The 15,690-nt window shown below is 45.7% G+C and overlaps 1 protein-coding gene across 1 annotated transcript in view; it reads right to left on the minus strand.

The window, feature by feature from the left end:
• Window positions 1-15,690, minus strand: part of MBTPS2 (membrane bound transcription factor peptidase, site 2) — a 355,842-nt gene that overhangs the window by 112,328 nt on the left and 227,824 nt on the right. The window contains exon 9 of the mRNA XM_086934551.1: window positions 10,685-10,880. Coding sequence (XP_086790677.1) covers window positions 10,685-10,880 — 196 coding nt within the window. The remainder of the gene's footprint in view (window positions 1-10,684; window positions 10,881-15,690) is intronic.

The raw sequence follows: 15,690 nt of genomic DNA on the forward strand, positions 1-15,690 counted from the left end.
GTCGATTTTATTTTAAGTCGGATCCCTGCAGATGCACCACTTATAGGAGGGAAAGCGGTCCCTATATTACTTTATGCGGACGACGCTGTACTATTGTCACGCACACAGATTGGTCTACAGCGGCTCACCGATAACTTTATGATCTTTATTGATAGTAGGAAACTTAAAGTTAACAAATCAAAGACATTTGCAATGACATGTGGGAGGAAGGCTAAGTCAGTGAGCTCTAGTAACTTTTTCATTGACAAGGCCAAGATGCAAAATGTTAAATCTTTCTGTTACCTCGGGATCACCTTTGCAGGGGATGGCAAATGGCAAAGGGAGTTCGATAATATCAGTCTTAAGATGAGTAGGAATAATAACAGCATCTTTAGATTTTCCTCCAAATTAGGGGTTAGAAGTATTAAAGATATGATGGCAATTTATAATGTGAGATGTACTTCATCAGCGCTGTATGGTGCCGGGGTATGGGGACATCAACATAATCCAGCACTACAGGGAGATGAAAAAAATTTCTTTAAAAACTATTATGTGTACCTCCCTCAGCATCGGTAGAACTAGTCCATAAGGAGGTCGGAATTGAGTATATCTCCGACATAGCTGCACTACGCCCTCTGCTGCTATGGCGTTCGATCTGGGCCAAACTGAAACGCTGTTCACACAAGAGATTATCGGTGACTGTTTGAGCCTTGATCATGTATCCCGGATTGCCAGGCTTAAATATATCCACTACTGGTACAATCTCTTGTTTGAATGTAATATTTATCTTGAACCAGAGAACGCAGCTTTGATTCCCAAGAAAGAGATCAAAGTAAGATTCCTAACCTATAAGAAGGAGCAACGCGAGAAACTTTCAGGGAAGTTACAGACTGTGGTCTTTTATCGGGAACTCCAGCTTAATACAGGATTCCAGTCCTACCTTTCAATTGTTACCCGTAACTCTCACCGGTTTGTATTAACCAGCCTAAGGTTGGGAACTGTACACCATTTAGTATCTTTTCCCAAAATTAAATCTAGTTCGGACTCTGTATGTCCATGCGACAATACTTCTAGACAAAGTTGCTGCCATTTTTTACGGTTCTGCAAATTTTATTATTCATATAGGAAATTTTATTTAAAACCAATTCTCCTAAAGAACCATGTTCGATCCACCAAGACAGCAATGGAATTTATTTGTCGTCTGGGAAGCCCATATATTTGTTTCTTTGTAGCAACCTATATACTGAAATGTACAGCTGCCAGGAAATCCATTGTCATTTAATTTTAGTGACTGTGTCCAACTTATTTAATTTGACCTGTCTGTACATCCATAATGTTATAATCATGTTGAGGTAATCTTGGTTTCTACCATTATAGTAAATGTTTGTGGTTTTATCTAGCCAAGTACATTTTTTTATTGTATTGTATACATTAGACCATGGGTGCGGTCCCTGGTAATTACCATGTCTCACATTAGGATGGAATCATTGATTACTTTTGTAATATTATAACTATGTACTTTAGGGTTGTATGTGTTATATATGCGTACTTTGCACATGTCACCTTTTGGAAAATCTTGCATTTGACTTAGCATTTAAATACTATTTTATGTGATGATTTTAAGGACGTAATTAATCATGCATTATTGTTAATCCTTTTTTATGTCATTTTTTAAAATTAATTAATTGACATGTTCATGTATTTGTTTGCTTATATGGTTATGTTTTATAAACCGAATAAAGCATTTTAAACTGAACTGAACTGTGTCTTCAGACATGTGGGGCCAATGAAAGTGAGGGACATGCCTGTCCCAAGTCTTGTTCTGACCAAGATGTCCTGCTAAGGGAATATCATGGGCTAGTGTCAAAAGGAAGCCCCTGAATGCCAAAGGTATGACCAACCTCCTGGAAGCACCAGGCTTGGGGTCTCTACTATCTGAAAACAGGAGCCCTTCATCCCAATATACTTTATGGGTGCCACTAGCATTCCCAGCAGCCTCAGCAGGAGCTTGCTGTCTGAGGGGTTCAAGAGAAGGTCAGTCCAACTGCACCTGACTCAGCTCTGCCCTGGAAGGGACGCCTGTCCCAAGAAACTCAACCTGATCAGGCTCAAGCTCTCCTGGGACAGTTCCTTCTTCAGGCTCACAATCAGTTTCCTCTGAAGACTGATCCTCACTCTGTGTCAGGGGGGAGGCACTGCCTTAACCCTACTGCTCCTTTTTCTGGTAGGTAACTGGTCCATTATTCCAGAATCCAGTGCCTGTTTAGTGTTAGACTTTTTGACCTGTGACCTAGTCACTGCAAGGACATGTGCTGAGATTCCTAACATTTCTGCACGAGTCCTAAACTCCACGCCGGAACAGGCTGAAGTCTCTAGGTAATTGCCAAGCAAACATTCTACAGGGAGGTCTGCACTAACCACAACCTTCTTAAGGCCATTTACCCCTCCCCAGGAGAAATTAACAACCGCCATACTATGTGTAGTACGGACATTGCTGGTGTTGATCACTTGGTAGGTTTCACCAAGTATGATCTGTCCAGGGTCCACAAATTCTGGTATCACCATTGTGACACTGGCACCTGTGTCCCTGTAGGTCTGAGCCTCTTTCTCATTGATTAAAGGAGTTTGTCTGTACTTGCCCAGATTACTGGGACTCACAGTAGAGGTCATATCCATGCCTCCATCACAGGTCAAAACAGCTTGAGTTGGTACTCTGACTAGGAGAAAGTCCATCTCAGTTCCCAGGGTCAACCCTACTACATCCTTTTGTTGAGAAACACCACTTGTAGCTTTACTAGGGGGAACAGTTGCCTTAGGGGCAATGGTGGCTGGAGCGGTCTCCTTTTTGGTACAATCACTAGTCCAGTGACTATTAACCTTACAAACTTTGCACCATGGTTTTCTTTGGCCTTCTTTCTTTTTAGATTGGGGACCCCCCACCAGTAGAAGCTTTTTGGGGACCTTGTGAAGACTTCTGGTCTTTAGCTTTCTCCCCACCCTTTTGGTCTTGCTTCTTTTGGTCACCACCTTGTTTCTGTACCTTCTGCTTCACTCTGGTGGTTCTGACCCATTTGTTTGCCTTCTTTCCCAATTTTGGGGAGAGGTCAGATCAGAGTCAACCGAGTGCTGATGCAACAATTAGTTCTGACAGTTATTAAGAATCTGTTCTCTCATGATTAGATTATACAATCCTGTATAGTCACACACTTTACTACCCAGTAACCAGCCCTCCAGAACCTTAGTAGCACAATCTACAAAGTCAGTCCAGTCCTGAGTCTGTCTCTTCGGGGTATCTCTGAACTGCAACCTATACTGTTCAGTGGCTAGGCCAACTCCATCAACACTGTAATCATCAGCATCCTCTTCTCTGACAGTGAAGAGCTTATCTCAACCTTTGTCTGCAAAGGAGAGCCACAAGATTGCTGCCCACTGCTTCTCGGGTACCTTTTGTACTTTGCAGGCCCTCTCCAGTGCAGTAATCCATTTGTGGAGGTCATCGCCAGTCTCATAGGGAGGGACAATCTTGTTTAGGTTTCTATGGTCATAAGACCTATCCCTACCACTACGGATATTGCTGCCACCAGGGGCTTCTAGCCCCATCTTTTTCCTCTCTCTTTCAAGAGCCAGGATTTCTTTTTCTAAGGCAATTTCTTGCCTTCTGATCCTAAGCTGGACTTCTTTCATTCTAGCTTCATGTTCCCTCTTCTCAGGAGAAGTTCTCCTCCTATGAGCAGAGGCAGAGGACCCTATTGATGTATCAGCATGATCGGATTTCACTGAAGGTGATCTGTTCCTTCTAGGTACACCACCAGGCCTACATGGGGGGATGGAGGGAGGCCTATTCTGGTCCACCACATCTCCTGGCAGTCCTGTGTCTCCCAGGTTGGGCCTACTGACATCAACCTGGTCTGCATCCTCATCATCATCAGAGTCCTGGTGGACTAACCCAATAGGATTCTCTTCTTCTGATGTTTGCACCCCATCCCCATTACCTAGTCTATCTGGATCTGATGTTTTTTCCAAGCCATCTGCCACTAAGATATCTATCAGTTGTTGGGTGGTGGGACTTTGTCCTTGCTTTTTCTATTCTTACGACACACACACCCCTTAACTCTTGAAAAGATAATGTGTCATATTTAGATGGCAGCACTAGGCTGTCATCTGGCAGAGACCCACTAGGTCCTGCCTTTAAAGCCATGACTAGTGATGTGTGGTGTGTGCACCTACCTACACAACTTGGTTTCCTACAAAATCTCTGGAGGAGTTGTAGTCAGTGTGTGCTAGGCCCTTAACGCCTAATAAATCTAAATTCAGTAGAACTTATATATTTTAAGCTTGATTTATATGTACCTACTGGCACCTTAATGTGATTTTTCAAATGATATTCTCAAGATTATCTAGTAAAACAATGCAAGTTGCAATCCCACACGCTGCACACCAATGTGAGAAGTTGGCCTGGCATATGCTGTCCACTATTCTAGTGGGCACCTTGCACCAGTCCAAACGACCCTTATTGATGGTAGGTTGTAAAGTCAACCTTATAGAGCGCTATCCTAGTGGTAGCTGTGGAGAGCAGCCTTCAGGCTAAGACTTAGAGGCGAGTTAAGCAACTTGTTTTACCAGAAACAGTCTCATGAATAATCAAATGAAAGCACACCACACAAGGTATATATCAAATATATATGTATTTAATCTAAACACAACCCCTCTGGACTCTTTATGAGGTCAGTGGTAAAAGTACAATACAAGGAACTTAATTAGCATACAATAAGTTGCACAGTATACGTTTTGCCCTAGGGGCCTCAAAAACCATATACTAAAATAGTGGTATAAAAACCATGTGAGGCATAAAAAGCAGGTCTAGGGCCTGTAGAACCGCTGGGGCGACCAGGAACTACCCAAGGTAGGGACACAGGAGACCCACGGGGAACGCGTGCAGTGTCTACACACAGCCGCGGATCACCATTGACTTTCTATGGAGAACGAACAAGTTACAATTTTAAAGATTAAGGGAACTACGATGGAACCCTTTTAGACTAGGACACTTCGAGAGTCAAGACCCACGGGAGCACCGGAGTACTCGTGTTACCTCACCCAGGGAAGCCGGGTGCATAGGTGTCTTTTGGTGTCGGGTTTCGTCGTTGATTCCAATGGAGAGATGCGAAGAAATACTGCAGGCAACCAGAGGAAAAGTGTCTGGGTGGATCCAAGGGTGGATCGGAGATGTGAAGAACCTGAAAGCAGAGGGGACAGAGTCTGGGTCACTAGCCAGTGACCAGGATGGTGAGGAAAAGATGCCAATCGATGTTGGGTGTTTTCAGGTGAGAGAGGGGAAGCTTGACTCTTCAGCAACTAGGTCCAGGAGGTGTCGACGATGACCAGGAGCTGGATTCGAGCTGTCCCACGAAGGATGTTGAGTGCTGCAGCGTCAGAATCCGGATTGGACCCAACAAGCCTTGGCAACAGCAACCCACGCAAGATGTCGAGATTGGCTTCGGTTCAGAACAGCAAGGCCTGAGGGACTCCTCCTTTGGAGAGGAGTGAGAGCACGTCTGGAGCAACCAGGAAAGCTCAAGCAATCAAAGATGGCCCTTCCTGGGGGCTCACTAGCCAACGGACTTGGAACTGCGAAGTGGCCTTGAGCGGAAATGCACAAAGCGGGCCCACGGAACACTCGTGGAGTGTAGGCCTCTGAGCTTCGGTGCAAAAGGTGGTCGGGGCAGGGACTTTCAAATACCCCAATGCACAACTTCGGGAAGTAGGTGCAGTTGCAAAGATGCAGGATGTCCAGGAGTTCCGGTCCCACGTCTCTCGTGTCTGCTACAAGTCTCAGCTTTGCTGGGAGCGCAGGTCAGCGTCAGAGATGTCTGGAAGTCCGTGTCCTGTGTCGCAGAGTCTTCGGGATCTGGCGGGAGCCTCGAAAATGCAGACCGGCAAAGATGGTTTTGTAGCCTGTTTGAACAGGGTGGTCACTCCTTGACCACAAGGGAGATTTCTTCCGTCTTCCAGTCGATATGGAATGTCGAAGGTCCAAGATATATGTTGCAGAGTTTCGTCCAGGGTAATCTAAAGTCCTAAGGACTGGGCTCCTATTCTTATAGTAAGTTTAGGGGTTGGACTAACTCGAGGATCCCACTTATAAGAGGATCTGGGGAGGGGGTGGTTACCCCTTCTTCTTTGTCCAGTTTCGTGCCTGAGCTGGTGCTGTGGCTGTGCGCCCCAGCAACCGGTTTGAACTGGGAAATGCATGGAGCACCTTGTGTGCCCCAGGCAGTGTCTGAAAAGCATTCACTGAATGCAACCCACCTGGCCCCAATACACTAGAACCTGTCTGGGGAGGTGCTAGCACCTCCCTGGACAGGAAACCTATTGTCCAGGCCTCCCCTGCCAGAGTTTCGTCCAGCAGCAGGAGGGCAGACTCATGTCTGTGGCAGCAGAATCCATTTTGTGATGCTGAGGGTCTTTTAAACTTTAACCGGGTATACCAGTGTGTACATGTCTTCTCCCTCTAGAAAGGTGGAATGCTACCCCCGCCGCCAGAACTGGCGGGGGGGGGGGGGGTGTAGTATTCCAAAGTGTTTGACAATTTACACAACATGTTTTGATAAAGCCAAACTAAAGTTAGCATTAACCACAAGGATTATAATGCACTTAAGAGTATATGGTATGGCTATATCATAGAACTATAAGGAGATGGTTCCAAAAGCTGCGGAGGGGCTCAGCTCATGCTAGGGCACCCTCTCACACAAAGCCAAGCACCCTGTCTTCAGGATTGTCAAGGCCTGCCATAGGAGTGACTTACAGGTTAATATGTGGCTATATATAAAAGGTAGATATAGGTATACTATATATAAGTAAGGGGTGCTTACACCACCTTTCCCAGGCTGCAAGAGCAGACCTGTGGTGTCATTTTGGAAGGCTGCCCAGGGGTGGCACAATACGTGCTTCAGTCCCTGGTAGGCCTCTGGGTACCTATGCCCTGGGCACCTAAGGTGGTACAAATGGGGGTGGTAATGGACGGAGCATCTGAACCAATCAAACACTCACACCCAGTCAAAAGATCTGGGTTTAATCCATCACCGTTCTTTAGCCCACTCTGCCACCCCAGTTCAGACATGGCTATATGCAAATCAGTCTGACCCTGTGCCTCATGGGAACAGTCCAGCCCGAACTGCCAAGCCATGCCTTCCCTGGACCGGAAACAAGCTGCCGAGGACCGGTTTCTGGCATTCCAGCCGTCTTCAGCCTGGCTTGCTTGAATCCAGTGGCAAAGTGAGCAAGGGACTCACATCTGAGCATACCCTGCCACACTTATGGCGGCCAAAAGCGGTACTAAAGGGGGTGGTAATGGACAGAGCATCTGAACCAATCAAACACTCACACCCAGTCAAAAGATCTGGGTTTAATCCATCACTGTTCTTTAGCCCACTCTGCCACCCCAGTTCAGACATGGCTATATGCAAATCAGTCTGACCCTGTGCCTCATGGGAACAGTCCAGCCCGAACTGCCAAGCCATGCCTTCCCTGGACCGGAAACAAGCTGCCGAGGACCGGTTTCTGGCATTCCAGCCGTCTTCAGCCCGGCTTGCTTGAATCCAGTGGCAAAGTGAGCAAGGGACTCACATCTGAGCATACCCTGCCACACTTATGGCGGCCAAAAGCGGTACTAAAGGGGGTGGTAATGGACGGAGCATCTGAACCAATCAAACACTCACACCCAGTCAAAAGATCTGGGTTTAATCCATCACCGTTCTTTAGCCCACTCTGCCACCCCAGTTCAGACATGGCTATATGCAAATCAGTCTGACCCTGTGCCTCATGGGAACAGTTCAGCCCGAACTGCCAAGCCATGCCTTCCCTGGACCGGAAACAAGCTGCTGAGGACCGGTTTCTGGCATTCCAGCCGTCTTCAGCCCGGCTTGCTTGAATCCAGTGGCAAAGTGAGCAAGGGACTCACATCTGAGCATACCCTGCCACACTTATGGCGGCCAAAAGCGGTACTAAAGGGGGTGGTAATGGACGGAGCATCTGAACCAATCAAACACTCACACCCAGTCAAAAGATCTGGGTTTAATCCATCACTGTTCTTTAGCCCACTCTGCCACCCCAGTTCAGACATGGCTATATGCAAATCAGTCTGACCCTGTGCCTCATGGGAACAGTCCAGCCCGAACTGCCAAGCCATGCCTTCCCTGGACCGGAAACAAGCTTCCGAGGACCGGTTTCCGGCATTCCAGCCGTCTCCAGCCCAGCTTGCTTGAATCCAGTGGCAAAGTGAGCAAGGGACCCACGTCTGAGCATACCCTGCCACACTTATGACCCTGTGCCTCATGGGAACAGTCAAGCCCGAACTGCCAAGCCATGCTTTCCCTGGACTGGAAACAAGCTTCCGAGGACCGGTTTCTGGCATTCTAGCCGTCTTCAGCCCGGCTTGCTTGAATCCAGTGGCAAAGAACGGTGATGGATTAAACCCAGATCTTTTGACTGGGTGCGAGTGTTTGATTGATTCAGATGCTCCGTCCATCACCACCCCCTTTTGTACCGCTTTTGGCCGCCATAAGTGTGGCAGGGTATGCTCAGACGTGAGTCCCTTGCTCACTTTGCCACTGGATTCAAGCAAGCTGGGCTGAAGACGGCTGGAATGCCAGAAACCGGTCCTCGGAAGCTTGTTGCCGGTCCAGGGAAGACATGGCTTGGCAGTTCGGGCTGGACTGTTCCCATGAGACACAGGGTCAGACTGATTGGCATATAGCCATGTCTGAACTGGGGTGGCAGAGTGGGCTAAAGAACGGTGATGGATTAAACCCAGATTTTTTGACTGGGTGCAAGTGTTTGATTGATTCAGATGCTCCGTCCATCACCACCCCATTTTGTACCGCTGGGCACCTAAGGTGCCATATACGGGGCTCACAAGGGTGACCCAGTAACCAATCTGAGATGTACCTAAAGTACATGGTATCAATTTAGAGAGAGTACAGCTAGGCGGTGGTCCTGATTGGCAGGGCCACAGCCATACTAAAGTCGAAAAACCAGTGAAACACAGCAAAAAGTGGGCGTAACCATAGGAAGCAGACCCTATTCTCCTACAATCTCCATCAGCAACTAACATCCTCTTCACTATTCTATAAAATCTCCAGGCTATGATTTTCTTATTTTTCATATTCTCAGTAAATTATTATATCTCTGCTATAGGTAAGAAAATAACGAAAAATGTGGTTTTGAATTTGCTTCTTTGTTTTTCCGTCTATTATGTGTGTTTGGAAGATGATAAGCACCACGTTGCAGAAATTGATCTGGGAATACAGAGTATCATTCATTGGAATTGAGACTTTCTATACAGGATTTTGTAGCGTCTGATCATAGTCGCATTTGGCACTATGAGAAGGACAGCAAGCCCAGAGAAGCCTCTTTGCTTGTTGCTAATCTATGATGGAGGAAACAGTGAGAAAAGTGTCACAATGCTTCATAATTTAATTGCATGCATAACAAGAACTGCATGCATCAAATGAATCCCTGAAATAATTGAGCAGGGTGTCTAGATTAATAAAGCACTTTGGTGCCACACTAATAGTTGAAGGCACTAGAAAACTGCTCATCATACACCATACAGAGATACACTGGGATTTTTAAAAGATATATTTAACTCTGCTTCAGCACCAGTAGAAGGCCAACACTCAGCACGTCACATGGCTAGGAATCCAGCCACAAAAGGTGAAGAAAGAATGATGAATGTTACTATGTTCATAATCTGTTACATGGAAAAAGGCGTTAATGTCAAAGGTCACCAGTTATAGCCAAAAGATTTTGGCATATGGTGATTCCTTGAGTACATGGGAAATTTCCAGGTTTTCACTCTGTATTCACCAGCATGTTTGAAAGCTTAAAGTGGAACCACAGTCTCTGGTTTGGAGGAATTGGTACAGCTAAAAGATTTGGAATAGGCTGCCATGCTATTGGCTTTGCCAATGCTTGCTTTTTTAATGTGTTTGTAAATACTTATTACAAAAAACATTTAAAAAACTGGCCACATACAAAGGCTGTGGATTTTGAATTGTTTTGCAATAAAATGTTATAAAGATATTTAAAGAAGGATTCCCTTGCTAGTGCACGCATGTGTTTGACAGGGCAGACATCTTTGAATGGATTAGAATTCCATGTCAAAAGATGGCGGCTGCAAGCAATGTGTGCATGGGATGTGGTACACTGCAAACAGCAATGAGGCTCTGCATCTGTGTGCAAAAAGAATTCGCAAAGTAAAAAAAAAAAGAGTGAACAAAGATAAAGCTATATATTTCTTTTTTTTAAACACCCTAGATAATGTTGATAATTACCCATCACTACAATATTAAGAGATCCTAGATCACTGATTGAGCCCACCGAGAAGTATCATCATTTGAGGGGTCCAATGAGGAAACATGCCACCACACATGCATACATGGGTGACCCCAACCCAAAGGGGTGTCCAAGGCAGGTTTTGTGAAAGTAGACATATATCTAATTCAGCTCTTCTTATATTAAGGCAACCTTATCTTTCCTGTTTATATTAAATATTTTTGGTAACATCAAAAGGTCTTGGCGGACACCCGACCTATTAAAATAAATCAAAATGGGAAAAGTCTGCATTAAAAAGTTGGCTCAGTCTTTCAACACGCACTAACATTATTTCCCCCAACACACATCCTAGGAAATAATGAAGCCCATTTACCTGCATACTGAAGGTGTTCGGGGTATCCTATGAAAAGCATCTCGATTTGTGGTGGGTGCTTCACTCTGATCAGTCGTGTTTGGTTTTCTATGGAAGGTGTGATGCAAAGACTTGGTACAATGTCCTTTTGACAATCTGCGTTTGTTCGACAGACTTGACTGTTATGGATGGCCTTTCTGGCTGGCAAGCATGCATACTGAAAATCAAATGTCATGTTAGTCACAAAAAGATATAACAGAGACATTAAACGTAATCTTTTTTCTAAAACAACGTCTTCGACAGAATGCTAGTGACCCGGGAAAATGACACACTTCTTTTCTCACAAAGTGCTATCTGCTACCTTTAGGAGAGCACATGACTGGCAATCACATCTACAAACCAAAGTCCACAAAATCTATATTTTTTGTCAAGCATTCAATTATTCTACGAGCAACGGTACTGCAGGTGTTCAGAAAAGACAATTATGAAACATGGGGTGTTGGAAAAATAAATCTGCCCTTTTTTATATAGGTGCTAGGCTAAAGAAAATTTATTTTTATTGTACACAGACTCAGAAATGATCTATAGGAGCAAAACTGAATAGCAAGGCCTACTGATAGCCCAATAAATCATATAAAAAAACAAAAGCTTGGCTGAATAGGTTTTAAGTTACTCCTTACTCCCAGTGCATGACTAATATGCGCTTGGGATTGCTTGCATAACGTGTTTTGTGCTTCATGACTAATACAGGATTGTATTGCTTTTAAAATTGTCACTAAAAACAAGTTTTCGCCGTATTTTAATAAGATCGAATTTCAGTACTTAAAGCACATTTGGCTTCTTACCTCGCCAAGTACAATTTAATCGCCGTGTGCCACGGTCCACCACGGGTGTTTCGCGATTGTGTGGAGGGCGCGGAGGCGAACAGCTGCTCCCCGAACCGATTGGTTGAATCCTGGTCAGGTGGGACGCCAGGCTCCTGAAGCGGCCATATTTAAGAGGGGCAAGTAGTATTGCTCGGATGGTCCTTACTCCCAGTGCATGACTAATATGCGTTTGGGATTGCTTGCATAACGTGTTTTGTGCTTCATGACTAATACATGATTGTATTGCTTTTAAAATTGTCACTAAAAACAAGTTTTTCGCCGTATTTTAATAAGATCGAATTTCAGTACTTAAAGCACATTTGGCTTCTTACCTCGCCAAGTACAATTTAATCGCTGTGTGCCCCGGTCCACCACGGGTGTTTCCCGATTGTGTGGAGGGCGCGGAGGCGAACAGCTGCTCCCCGAGCCGATTGGTTGAATCCTGGTTAGGTGGGACGCCAGGCTCCTGAAGGGGCCATATTTAAGAGGGGCAATTCTTTCCGCGCCCAGCGAACGCGCCCAGCGAATGTGCGCCGAAGTTGCGCCTACGTTAAGCCCGTCTGCGCTGAGGACGCGCCAGGGGCCAGACGGGCTGGACCTCGCTTTGCCCTCCATGGTAATTGTGAGTTGTACTCTTATTCTACTCTTCTGGCTCTTAGACCTGTGCCAAGTTCGTGCCATTTTAGCTTATCCCCAGATGATTTGGCTAATATTCACTGTTGTAAGAGGACTCTACGTCCTAGGCGCCCTCGCTATCCTCGTCATAAAAATCCTGCCACAATCGGAAATCAGCTACCCGCTCTTACCTCTCTAAATGAGGCGGGCCTGCTGTTAAATGCTAGATCTCTGGTGCGAAATAATGTTGCCTTTAACGATTTTGTTTCCCAAGACAAACCACCCTGGGTTTTTATCACCGAAACCTGGGGCTCTGAAACCGCTGGCCCAGATCTCGTGGACGCAGTTCCCGAGGGCTATCCCTGTCCAGACTTGATAGGACAAGGTGTAGGGGTGGTGGGCTGGGAATCTTGTTTAGAGACATCTGTACTTGTTGTACCAAGCCTCTCTCTTTACCATCAGACACCTTTGAGGCAATGTACTTCTCCATTACCTTTCTCCCTTCTGAGTCTTTCTCTGGAATTCTCTGCTATAGACCCCCAAGCCCTAAAACGTCTTTTCCCTACGAAATTCTTAAATTCATTGAGCCCTATGTTGACAGGCCCCATTTTTACCATTCTGGGTGATTTTAACTTCCATCTAGAGGCCACAGATTCGAAGGACACGCTAGGACTTCTAGACGGTCTAGCTACATGTGGACTACACCAATTGGTCAATGGCCCCACACATCTGGCCTCTCATACGCTTGACGGCATTTTTTCTAATGATGCCAGACTTAGGACTGGCACCCCTATTCCCCTTTCTTGGTCCGACCATCTGGCAGTTCCCTTTCTTTTTAAAGTAAACTCCAATCCAGGCAACAAACCAAAGACTGATGTTTGGTCCACTAGAAGGAACTATAAAACTATAAATGATAATACTCCTTCACCTTTTATGAACGATCTTAGGTGTCCTTCTCTGGAGGATCCAAATAGGGCTGCCTCTGATCTTTCTAATGCCCTAGCTATTGCTATGGACTCTCTTGCCCCGGTCAAACGACATTACTCAGCCCGAAAGAGCCCCTCTCAACCTTGGTTTTCTGACCGCCTAAAAACCATGCGTCAGAAATGCCGGCAACAAGAAAGGTCCTGGATTGCTCATCCTGATCCACGGGGGATAGCCCTGCATAAATCCCTTCTTAGAGATTATAAGAAAGCGATAATGGAAGAAAAAAGGCACTATTTCACTAACCTGACTACATCCCTAAAATCCCCTAGAGACCTTTTTAACATTATCAACACTCTCTCGGCACCCAGACCGGCTGACCCTACCATCGAAACTCAGGAACTTTGTAACAACTTAGCGAGTTTTTTCCATGATAAGATTGCTGATATCTATAATGTGCTCGAAATTAGAAACCAAGAGCTAAACGCTAAGGCACCAGAATCCTCCTTCTCAATCCCTGATAGAAATGGAAAGACTGATGTTTTGCTGAAACCTTCACTTACATGTTTTCCCTCTCTGTCTATAGAAGATCTCAATCTTTTACTTGATGCCACAAAGTCCTGCTCGCCTCTTGACCCCTGCCCGTTAAAAATCTTAAAAACATGCAGAGGGTCGGTGCTCCCTCCGCTACTGGAAGTTATGAACTTGGCGATCCAAGAGGGTATCTTTCCCTCTTCCTGGAAAACCGCCATTGTTAGGCCTCTGCTTAGAAAACCCTCCTTAGATCCAGGGATCTTGAAGAATTACCGTCCTATCTCCTTACTCCCGGCCCCAGCCAAGATTCTGGAATCTTACATAAATCAACATCTGTCCACTTATAGTGAAAATTCCAACATGCTTGATAGCTCCCAACACGGCTTTCGATCAGCTCACAGCACGGAGTCTGCCCTCACTGTTGTTGCAAACAAAATTCGATCTGAGGTTGACACGGGACATCCTTCGCTGCTTGTGTTTTTAGATCTCACAGCAGCTTTTGACACCCTGTCCCCGTCAATACTGATCTCCAGGCTCAAGGATATCGGATCAGGAGGCTCTGCCCTCAGTTTGCTCTCCTCATTTCTTCATCACAGGGAGCAGAGAGTAAAAATGGGCAACTTCCTCTCCGATCCCCAAAAGGTGCAATGTGGGGTTCCTCAGGGCTCCTCATTGAGCCCTTTACTGTTTAACATCTTTGTTACCCCACTTGCACAGGTGGTAAGATCCTTTGGCCTGGATGTGCTGTCATATGCTGATGACACACAGATCTTGGTATCCGTCACCCAGCCAGTCTGTGAGATCGCCTCCAAGTTTAGAGCTTGTATGGAGGCAGTCTCCAATTGGATGACGTGTAATTTCCTGAAATTAAACGGCGAAAAAAACGAAGTTATGGTCTTCGGAAGGAGCCAAGATCTCTGGTCAAAGGACTGGTGGCCTCCATCCCTGGGAGATTGTCCGACTCCCACTCCTATTGCTAAGAACCTTGGAGTACAAATTAACCCCGCCCTTTCCTTTGACCCCCAGGTAAATAGGACAGTGTCTACTTGCTGTGGCACCATTAGAATCTTAAAGAAAATTGCCCCTTACCTGTCCTTGGCAGCCCGGAAACAAGCAACAGCTGGCCTAGTACTATCGAGGCTAGATTATTGTAATGCCCTTTATGGTGGCATCAATAAAGGCTCTATCCATCGCCTCCAAATGGTGCAAAATGCGGCAGCCAGACTGGTTCTAAGCCTTCCTAGGAGAATGTCTGCAACAATGGCCAGAAGGGACCTTCATTGGCTTCCGATTCCATCTAGGATCTCCTTCAAAATTCTCTGTCTGGCCCATGGAGCTATCCATGGCTCAGGATCTGAAAGCATTAGATCTCTTTTGTGTGCCTACACCCACATTAGAACGCTTCGTTCATCTTCAAAGAATAGGCTGGTAGTCCCTAGGTTTGCTAAGGTTAGATGGGGAGGTAGAGCCTTTTCCACCTTGGCTCCCAAACTGTGGAACTCCCTTCCCCTTGAGCTTACCAGTCAATCCTCCTTGGCAATTTTCAAAAAACTTCTCAAGACCTGGCTTTTTTCTCAAGCATATTAGAGTCTTGCTCTCCCAATGGCCTTTTGGTCTAGTTATCTGGAGTCTGGACTTTCCATGTCTGTCCGTATTACGCCTTGATGCCCCTTGGGGCTAAGTTTTGCGCGGTATAAAAACGCCATTCATTCATTCATTCAAGTTGAGAATGTAATTCCTGAGTAGAGTTCTCAGTTCGTAAACCAGAAGGAAATGAGCCCCAGAGTCTCGCTGCTGAGAGTGTGAAACTTCATCCACCTGCTCTTTGTTTCTTTAATCTCCAACAAGTAGATAGTTCAAGGAGGAAGATCTCAAGGTTCTAAGAGAAGCTTCTTTGTTGTGAATAAAGTTAGGACAATGATTATCCAGGGCTTTATAAATCCCAAAACAAGTCTTAAACAGAACACCCTCTGTAAAACTGAAAGCCAATTAAGATTTTGAAGCAAAAGCCAGGCAGTGGCGTAAGGTAACTTGAAGGGGCTCCCCTGCGACTAACCTAATGGGGCACCCCTCCAGACTCATTCAGGA

The sequence above is a fragment of the Lissotriton vulgaris genome, chromosome 8 (assembly GCF_964263255.1).
Source record: "Lissotriton vulgaris chromosome 8, aLisVul1.2, whole genome shotgun sequence".
NCBI classification, from domain to species: domain Eukaryota; kingdom Metazoa; phylum Chordata; class Amphibia; order Caudata; family Salamandridae; genus Lissotriton; species Lissotriton vulgaris.